General features: G+C 43.4%; 2 protein-coding genes across 2 annotated transcripts in view; one reads left to right on the top strand and one right to left on the bottom strand.

The window, feature by feature from the left end:
- Positions 1-8,509, bottom strand: part of LOC104962907 (transformation/transcription domain-associated protein-like) — a 58,381-nt gene extending 49,872 nt beyond the window's left edge. The window contains exons 1-4 of the mRNA XM_010791416.1: positions 8,456-8,509; positions 7,952-8,042; positions 7,305-7,510; positions 5,535-5,796 (exon numbers count right to left, since the gene is read on the bottom strand). Coding sequence (XP_010789718.1) covers positions 5,535-5,796; positions 7,305-7,510; positions 7,952-8,042; positions 8,456-8,509 — 613 coding nt within the window. The remainder of the gene's footprint in view (positions 1-5,534; positions 5,797-7,304; positions 7,511-7,951; positions 8,043-8,455) is intronic.
- Positions 8,510-10,376: 1,867 nt separating this feature from the next.
- LOC104962906 (G-protein coupled receptor 98-like) overlaps positions 10,377-10,451 on the top strand; it is a gene marked incomplete at its 3' end in the record, with an annotated part of 6,601 nt that continues 6,526 nt past the window's right edge. The window contains exon 1 of the mRNA XM_010791414.1: positions 10,377-10,382. Within this exon, the coding sequence (XP_010789716.1) occupies positions 10,377-10,382 (6 nt within the window). The remainder of the gene's footprint in view (positions 10,383-10,451) is intronic.

Below are 10,451 nucleotides of genomic sequence, written 5' to 3'. Positions count from 1 at the left end.
TCTGTATTTTTTTTACTTTGTGTTAAACCTCATATTCTCACACTTTATTAAGTATAGTTAAAGCTCCAAAGAAGGTGAAATCATTGTTGGGACTGCACAATTATTACGATGTTATCAAAATCGTTATTCAGACTCAAAAAAACTCAAATAGCAGCGAAGCACAATAAATGTCAAATAATGATGAACCTGAACATGAGCACAATCGGGTCCCTTTAAATGCGAGTATATACGGTAAGTATTTTGGAGCTGCAGATACATCCGGGCCTACACATTTAATACTATGGACTAAGATTCTTAAAAATATACACTATTAGATTCACATGTGTTTCATTGAGATTCTAAACTATCAATCTGAATTGCAATATCAGTCAAAGTATTAGCAATGTAGAAGTTTTCCCATATCAGGCAGCCCTAATATTTACCATTTGTTTACTAAAAGGCCTTCTTTGCTCTTGTGTTACAGCATGTTTACTGCTTTTAATACATTGTATTTTTACGAGTTGTAATAATGCCCGAGTCGTCCGTGCAGCCATCTTTAGATTTAAACAGGTAACATGCTTTATATCTGATCGAGACGGAATGATATTACTTTCTTCCTCCAAGTCTCGCTTTGTCTATTTGTAAGCATTATACCCTTTTATGGTGCCGAATTGTTGTCGGGTTGCAATTCTTTAGGACCGTTTCAATTTTCCCTCCGCTATCGAGGCAGGAGAATTGCAGGCAGACGGATAGCGAAATAGGGTCGCGCCGAAAAGAACATTGGCTGTTTTAAAGGGCTTATTTAAAGCATTAGGAGGTTTCACTCTGGGAGAGATTGAGCTGGTTTGAAATGGCGTGTGTGTGTGTGTGTGTGTGTGTGTGTGTGTGTGTGTGTGTGTGTGTGTGTGTGTGTGTGTGTGTGTGTGTGTGTGTGTGTGTGTGTGTGTGTGTGTGTGTGNAAAATGCGAGTATATAAGTATTTTGGAGCTGCAGATATATCCGGGCCTACACATTTAATACTATGGACTAAGATTCTTAAGAATCTAAGAGTGTATATTTTTAAGAATCTTAGTCCATAGTATTAAATGTGTAGGCCCGGATATATCTGCAGCTCCAAAATACTTATATACTCGCATTTTAAAGGGACCCGATTGTGCTCATGTTCAGGTTCATCATTGTGCAGTGCAGTCCTAACAATGATTTCACCTTCTTTGGAGCTTTACCTATACTTAATAAAGTGTGAGAATATGAGGTTTAACACAAAGTAAAAAAAATACAGAGGTGTTTTGTTGAAAGTGCCGTGCAGCCGCAGGAGCAGAAGACAGTTATTTTCAGTCTCGCTCAACTCGTACTTGACCCCTGCTCTATGAGTGAGCGGCGGGAATAAGATGCTGAGACACACAGCGTAGTGTGGGAAGCCTCCAGGTTGACCTCTGACCTGTGTGCGGAATCCAGCGCTGCTGCTCTGCCCTACCTGATAGACCACAGCAGACGCTCTGCACTTCAGGAGCAAATTATGGATCCACACTCTGGAGGTGGGTCACCTCTCTATAAAGAAGCATCATTCCCTCATGGACTGCCCTGGTTCCTGACTCAGTGTGGGGTGGTGTGTGTGTGTGGTGGGGTGGATTCAACTTAACTTTATCTGATCGGTGAGCTGAAGTTTGGAGTGCAACAAAGGTCAACGCAGCAGAAGAAAGTAGGTGTTCTGGTTCAAATGAAAACCTTACGGGGAACAACCAGCTGAAGGTGCCAAGCCAAACTGCTTAACAGAATCATTTAACTATGGTGAATGTCCTTAACATAACAAATGACTAGTTAATAAGCACGGAAGTAAGAAGCCAAGAAGAAGCTCTGGAACACATCCGCTGCTAAAACAGTAACTCATGCAAATAGCATTCGCCGTAATTGGATTTGAATGCCTCCCTGCTGCCAAACGTTATGTGTGCACACATAAACCCACATTTTCCGGACCACAAATCCTGTGAAAGCGCGTGAGCCACTAACTCGGTTCGGGGGAATGGGAGCTCGGCTGCTCGGCTCTGTAAACCCTGTTTGTTCCGCTCGGCAGGCTTGTGTTGTTTCGGTCTCTGTCGGCCCTGCTCCCATGATGCAGCTGGGTAGCGGTGGTCTGGTGACGTGAGCACAGCTGGCACCGCAACATCTGGGAGGATTCACCAGCAGGACGATCACTATTGTTTGTGTTGTTCTTTGCACGTGCCGATTCCATGTTTTTTCTCGCAAATACCGCAACACCTGTCTATATGTCATTCCCATAGATTACTATCTGTTAATCTCCCCTCTAATTGTATAAGATTACCAGCTCTGGTACACCCATAAATGGCTTTTTTCTCTGAGTCACTAGAGCTTCTTTTCATTCACTCTCAGTCCTTGTCCTCTGCTATCCCAGGGCCAAACACATTAGCTATATTGGCCACTTTAAGACAAGTAGAGGTGGAAAGCATTAGACAGGGAGGGGGGGGGGGGGAGGGGGGGAGTGTCTCTGTGGAAATGCAATAAAAAGTAGAGGCGGCCCGAGTGTGATCCAGCGGACATGTATGTGCAGTCAGTCCGTGCGAGTGGAAAGGAGAGAGCAAAGTTTATTTGAACGCTTGAAAGCTGCAGACGGTTCTCGTTTAAACCCAGTCTAGTGAACTGTGGTTCAACTCCCTCATGTAATGTAGGAAAACAGACACGTGGCTTCCAAAAACAGGGGAAGGATTGTGGAGAGGAAAATGTCTCAAAGGGGGGATTTGGCTGGGATCGAGCTGCACCTGTTCAGCGTGAATATGAAATCTGAACATGCAGGCCAGAAAGACTCAAAGCCTTATCGATGGCTTACAAGCAAAGACGTGACAAATGATTTTCAAATGTTTCATCCAGAATTGGGCATGATCAAGAGACCGCCTTTCCCTCCAGAGTGTTTTCCAAATCCACATTTTTCTAGGTTACATCAGCTCTGAATGCATCGGTGACTTCATTTTAAGGTAGACTAGAAAGTACAGATATGAACAGCACAAGATAAGATTTATTTAAACGTCTAAATATCTTAAGTGTAGACATAGTGATACTTTGGGTTACTCAACGTAACCTTGGTTCTTTGATAACAGATCGAGGTGCGCTATTGGGGATTTTCTCAGCTCTCAGGATTAAACATGTAGCTAATTCAAGCCACAGGCTATCTTTAATTCACGCTATCAAAGGGTCACCTCAAAGGCAACATGGCATTTGACATTAGACTAACAACTCAAGGCATCTACAGCGATGACTACAACGACATGGGTAGTTAATGCTGGCAATGCAATGGCTTTCTCTGTAACGAGAACATAATAGATACCCTTCCATTGTTGTGAACCAACATACGACAGGATAAGTGTTTCATCTCTATGCCACGGTGGCTTTAGTAGCAATACACTCTCAAATGTTATTCTCTTCCAATATTTTATGAGCTATATTCACTTTCGGAGCAGCAAACAGCCCGTTAACAAAGCTTGGTTCCCTGACAAAGAGGATCAAAACTGTAGGCGCGACATCCAGCTCCAACCACAGTTATACGGCACTTCGCTGGTGCTACTGCTACTTAGCCTAACTGGGCTTTCACTACGTTCACATTTCAATATAAAAAGGGCCCAAAAAAGCCCAGTGCCAATATGGTGGAAGTCATTGTTCTCAGTCTCTAAGGGACTGTTAGTCTATAAAACCTGCTTTGAGAACCCATTTTACTTTTATATAAGCAGCTGCCAAGACATTTCATTACAGTTCAGTATAGAGATGTTTTACAGACTTTTAAACTCTGAAGACTTTTACAACAGTGTTTCATCATTTCAGCTGAGCCAAGAGCACTCTAGACACATCACTGTGGAGCTGCAGCAGCGTCGAAATGCAGCTGACTGGAGTATAATCATATCCAGTGTGGGCGTGTGCAAACAGTGTAATAAAGACACACACTGACTCACACGCATACCTATTTCTGACCAGTCACCACCTCTAACCCATCCCTAAATCAAATCATCTGGTCGGTGAGACCTTAATTACGTTGCAGCACACCGACGCTCCAGCTTCTCAACAAAGCAGTACAGATTTGAGCTAAGTACAGGTATAATGTAACCAGTTCATTATCTACAGATACCATTTGGGTACCCGTCACATCAACTTTGGGTTAACCATGAGAGTGACGTGTTTTACTCTTTCCCCACTGTGAAACACCAAACATAGTTAGAAGAATAACACAAACACTGCTCTGGTTAACTGTGAGGTGGCTGGAGTCTGGCTGTAGGGTGAAAGGCAAACAGATGCTGCTGATTTCACAACCTGGGCCATTGTCTCACCTTTCAAACACAACAAAAACAGTTTTTTTTTAGGTTGCTTGAAAACGTACGACTATGTCTCTTTCAATTTCCAAGTGGTACGGTATGACGTGGATGCAGAAAGGTGAAGCACGGATGCTTAAAGTTAACATAGCTGACATTCATGAAACTAAAGTGTTAAAAACAACAAAGTAAACGCGGAGAAAATAATAAAAAAAGGCTCTTCCACACTTCTTCCTGTCTTTTTGTATGGTTGTATTTACAACTGCAATGATTTGGAAAAAATGTGTTGATTGCTATTATTTTTGACTGATATTGCAATTGTGGTATAATTGGCGATACAAAATCGAATAGATGACTAACACCTATGTCACTTCTGTGCGAAAATGAAAGCTCCGCCCACTTTTGGGGGAAAACGACGCGGTCATTTGAACGGCGGTCAGTACAAATTCTGAAGTTTTTGCCATTCCGATCAGAAATGTAAGAAAACGGTGGATTTCTGGATCTTCAAAGAGCCCGGTTACGATGGCCAGACAGGCAAACAATTACATTAACTCATTGGAAAACGACGATCGGGCTCGATATGTAGTTAAATTATAATTAGGAGGCGAGGCCGTAATTTCGCCAGCTGTTACTCTCATGAGCGAGACGGAAAATAATAGTTGTATCATGCCAAAAAGCTGCTGTGTCGTTTATTGCACCTGAAACATTAAAAAAAATCCAGTTACGTTTTTCTGTATTTCCTCTAAGAACAAAGGACAGTAGAAGAACAGCTCTGTGGCTTCAGGCTTGACCGCCATTCAAATGACAGCGTTGTTTCCCCCAAAAGTGGGCGGGGTCGTAATTTTCGCCGCATCTATGGACATCGATCGCCTACTGCTGTATTTAACCATATATCGAGCCTGATTGTCGTTCCAATGATTTAATGTAATTGTTTGCCCGACTGGCCATCGTAACCGGTCTCTTTGAAGATCCAAAAATCCACCGTTTTCTTACATTTCTGATCGGATTGGCCAAAACTTCAGAATTTGAATTGACCGCCATTCAAATGACAGCGTTGTTTTCCCCTAAAAGTGGGCGGGGCCATCATTTTTGCCCGGAAGTGACGCATGTGTTACTCTCATCTATGATCACTTTTTAAAATTATTAAAATATATACTGCTTTTAGGTCTATACCTCTGCAGAAACATACCTTAGTCTAGATGTTTGTCCAGCCTTAGGTTTATATTCATTCAAAAGCCGACCCACCTGTAGTGAACTGTCCCTTCATCTTCTGGAAAACGGGGTCCTGCGCCGTGGCCTTTGCTCTGCGGGCCAGAGACTCGGAGGCGGCGCTGGAGAACATGGTGGAGACGTTAGGGACGTTCTCCAAGCCCACTCCAAAGGTGCTGACCAGCTTCTTCACAAAGTTCAGAGTGTGAGGAGTGATCTTGGCGTCGGACACGGCACCGCTCTTCTCAAAGGCAACGGAGTAGCATTTAGCCAGACCCTGCTGGAGCTGCCTCAACACCTGCAGAGAGGAGGAAGAGGAACCCAGAGATTTGGTTAAAAATATATAGTGAATTATTTGGAATTCTGTAGCTGCAGAAAAAAGCAATAACTAGAAAACGGCTCAAACCGGAACATCCTATCGCTTGACATCTGGTCTGATACAATCCGTTACATATTTGTTATGGATAGAATCACTTTTTTCCACAAGGTTCAAACATTGGAAAAAAACAGACATCCATCCTTTGTTGGATTTAACTTATTTACACTGTCAGATTTTTTTTCCAATTACAAAAAACGCCTGTATACTTATTAAATGTTTTCTCACGTTCTATTTAAACTATGTGACTCCAGACAGACACACACACACACACACACACACACACACACACACACACACACACACACACACACACACACACAGTAGGTGATGATGGCTTCTCGGCCCGTGTGCCGGTGGAACCAAGCATAGAGCCTGCAGCTGCTGCCGAGTGCCCCAAACCATCACAGATAATCACACACACACTCACACACACTCACACCGGCAAACTTCCGGCCCTAAATCCCTTTCCCCATCTCACACTCTCACCGCCACCATCCATCACCTGTCTCAGCCTGCTGCCTCCTTCTCCCAGTCCTCTCCTCCACCCACAGAAAACAGACACCTTGCATGTATTCTGCCGAGCATGGCTTTAAGAGTTTGCAACAGCATCAAGCTCATTTATGAGCATCGTGTCCGGGCTACATCCTACAAAATCAGATCTTCATCTGCTCCATATATCTGGAAACAACTCCCAGTAAAGTGCAGGTTTGATGTAACGCTTACTTACTTCTTTTAAATCCAGGCAGAAGGCTTTTTATTTTTTATTTGCCACTGTATTAAATCAATAAATAAATCAATAATACATATTTATATTATCAATGTTCAGTAACTTTTTTGGTTGGTATTTTATACCCATCTTATTCTATTTTAACTTGTTTTAAACTAGTTTGATGGCTTTTTAATAATTTCGTAAAATGTAATTTGATGTGTTGAACTCTTTGAATTGCCTCGTGTTGAAATGCCTTTATTGCCACAGGTGTACAATGGTGCATAAATAAACACAGTAAGATGAATACAGTTGTATATTATATATTGATATGTTTATTATAAAACTATTAAAAACGCTGCTAGAAAGGCAAAGGGCAATTGAAGCTGACTAGCCAACACAAAATGGGATTTGAGAATATACGAGCAAAAAAATAATAAATCAATCAACATATTCTGCCATTAACGAGTTCAACACTAGCTCAGTGTGTGAATGTGAGATGTCGAGGACCCTATGAACCGTCAGGTCGGGATCACACCTCAGATCAAACCGATGTGTCGGCCCACCAGAGAGACAGCGTGACACACTTACACACACTCCTGCGTTCACACTTGTACACACACATCCATTACAAGTCTCACAAGCTATTGTCTTCTCACCGTCTGAAAACCCACGCGCTGTCAGACACACAGAGAAAAACCAGCAGCTTTGTTCTTCTCACCTCCTCGTGCCAGTTCTCCCTGAACCACACCATCTGGTCCACGATGCCCTCCAGGGAGGAGAGCAGCGTGGGGTGGAGCTCGCGCTGCATGTGCATGATGCGGCTGCAGCGCCACATGGGAGCCGTGGCTCGGATGGGTCCGGGGTCCGAGGCCCCCGAGTGAGGCTGGGCCCCCACTGAGCTGGGCTGCTGCTGTCCTGAGGAATCTGGGGAGGTAGAGGAGGTAAGGATGAGCGGTGGAGACAGAGATGTGACGGGACAACGAAGGAGAACTCAATAGGGTAGGTTAGGTTGTTTTATTTTTTGTATTACTGCAGAATTATATTCCATTCTATTCCTATGTAAATACTGCTATATTTTTTTAATGCTATGTATGCACCATGACATCAAGTCAAATTCCTCATACGTGTAAACCTATTGTAAAGCTAAAATAAAATATCCTTACTAGTTGCTCACCCCAATGTTATTTATTTTCTTTCTGTTAATTTGGTTTTTGTTTTCAGGGAGATTTACTGCAAAGGTTTAAGGACAGAGGGTACAGCGTTAAGCCCCCTAAGCAAATGTGTAATTTGTGATATCGTGGTTAATGAAATAGATGCTCAGATGGATGAAAAGTCAACACATTACAGTCGGCCGTGTTAGCTTACCACTTTTGTAGCGCTCCCTCTGCTCGATCTTGAGCGTCAGGTAGAGGGTGCGGATGGGGAAGTAGACAGCCTGCGGGTACACTCGTCCCACCTAGCAGATAAAAGAGGGTCACAGATTACATTTCAAAGATTCCCCCTCAGGACCACAACGGGGGCGGGGGGGGGGAGATACAGCGTGTGCATGTGTGTCAGAGAGCGATCATACTGATACAGCCAGAGACTCTGCTGTAACACACGCAGTGTTTGAAGCTCAGAGTCAGGGGAGTTAGTGAAGTTAAAAACATGCCATGAATGAATTACAAAAAAACTGAATGTGCTTGATGATGAAATTGCCCTGAGGACTTTCACGAGAAGTCACTGACAGCAGTGGAAGGCTTAATGGTTGAAGTCAGGGCGTATAAAAGATTTGAAGTTTGGCAACACATTGCTAAATCACCTCTCCAACTTGGTGGAGGAGGTTCCTTTGATACGTGAAGCAGCAGGTGCGTGCGGGGAGTGATTTACATAAATCTGACGCAGGTCACAGTTAATTGAGAAGGCACGATTGGTTAGCTGCATAGCCTGTTGGACTAGCGTTTGAAATCTGTTTCCACTGGGGATGTCTGTAATGTAAATGTCCCCTCTGTTGGACTAATAAAGTTATTCTGATCTTCTGCAAGTATATCAAGAAATTAACTAAATGTTTCAAAGAAAGTAAGCAAGCACACTTTGCAGATGTTTTCTTTTCTTCTTCAGTTTGTCATGCTGTAGTCTAAACGGCTGTTTAACATTAATGTTGGGGAAATATTTTCCAAGGCCCTTAACTTTGACCCAGTGTATCAGTTCTGTCCTGACTGAGCACACACACCTGTAACCTTGGCTGCTGTGCTCTCAGTGTTCTGTCTCCCTGTTCCTGCCTGTTGGCGTCAGCTGATAGAGGTGTTATGATTATATCTTGTTATGGTCAATGTTGATTCTTCTCTCTGAACTAGCTGAATACACGGGTCTGGGGTAGAGTTCTTCAGAATTGACGTGGCAACTCTACCGTGAAGTCAGAGCCTCTGACTCTTTGACTTGTTTTGTGAATTCTCCGGCCGAAGCTCCAAATAAACCCATCAGTGTTTGCCATCAAAGCTCCAGCTCTCCCCCTGTCTCTCTGAGTCGGTGACTCCTTCTGCATTGCTACACAGAAGTTTCTCCCACAATTACATTAGGTACGGAAGGGGGTTTATAATTACCGTAATTTTCGGACTATAAGGCGCACCTGAATATAAGCCGCAGCAGCTAAATTGAATGATGTGTACATATATAAGCCGCACTGGACTATAAGCCGCAGGTGTTTTAATGTTTAATTACCATATGTAAGGGTTCGTGCACAGAGGGGATTGTCGGGAAAGAGATGGCTGTTTGAGGAAGCTCCCATTTATTAACATTTCAACAAACAAGTTGCATATTTGCATAACGTATTCAAGTGTTAGCATTTAGTGCAATAGTAGCTACAGAACATGTGCTGTGCTGTGTAAACTGTACTGTATCACATAGCGTTTCAGACACACAAACTTTTCAACTTTCAAACTTAAACGGTGCGCTCCCAGCGCACGTACCGGCAGTGATCTACAGCAGTGGTTTTCAACCAGTGGTACGGGGACAAACTGTCTCGCTCTCGTAATGTCTGTCTGTCTTGCTCTCGTTCTGTCTCTCGTACCACTCTCGGTTCCACTTTTACTTTTGCGCGCTACCTGTCTCACTCTTTTTCCGGCCTCCAGCTTTTTCCTGCTGCGAGCCCGGCTCGCTTAAAGGTGGGGCGGGCGCGCGGATCGGCCAATAGAGCCCATAGAGTTAAAGGTGTTGGGACTGCGTAACCTGTAAAAATCCTTGATTTTAGGAGGTCCTCCCTAGTGGCCGTTAGCTGTAAAAAATCCATAGATAGCCGCACCGCTGTTATATAAGGCCCGCAGCGTCGAAAAATGGGAAAAAAGGCCGCGCCTTAATAGTCCGAAAATTAGCGGAGTACCTGAACTTCAACTGTTTTTTTAATCAGCCCTTTTTTAGTTAAAACAGTGTCTGCATGTAAAATGGTGCTGCTGAAAAGGCTAAAAATCCCAAACTCTTCCAGAGGGAGAGTTTCTTCTCCTGTGCTGCCACACAGGCCAAGTTATCGAGAACATTACAGATCTTTTTGAAACATTAAAACATGTTCCAGTGGAGGCCAGCTAAATACAAATATGAACCTTGAAAATGAGCCGCAGAAATAGGGGCCCCCTTTTAACCATCTTTGAACATGGCAGTGTAGAAGCTCTGAACAGATTCCCAAATGGCTTTACGTGGGCTGTAAATAACCAATTACTTCTAAACCTGTCACCAAAAGGAACATTCAATTTTATAGAGGGCCAACCCGCTGCGACACATTGGCACACAGAAACTGTAAAGGAATCACCTCTTGAATATGAAGGTAGACTCAACTCGACACTGATACATTTGTGTGTGTGACATTTGGCTATCTCTGCGAACGGCAACAAAG

This window comes from Notothenia coriiceps, unplaced genomic scaffold (assembly GCF_000735185.1).
Source record: "Notothenia coriiceps isolate Sejong01 unplaced genomic scaffold, NC01 NC01_scaffold00035453, whole genome shotgun sequence".
Classification (NCBI taxonomy): domain Eukaryota; kingdom Metazoa; phylum Chordata; class Actinopteri; order Perciformes; family Nototheniidae; genus Notothenia; species Notothenia coriiceps.
This window is presented reverse-complemented; position numbering and strand designations above follow the sequence as displayed.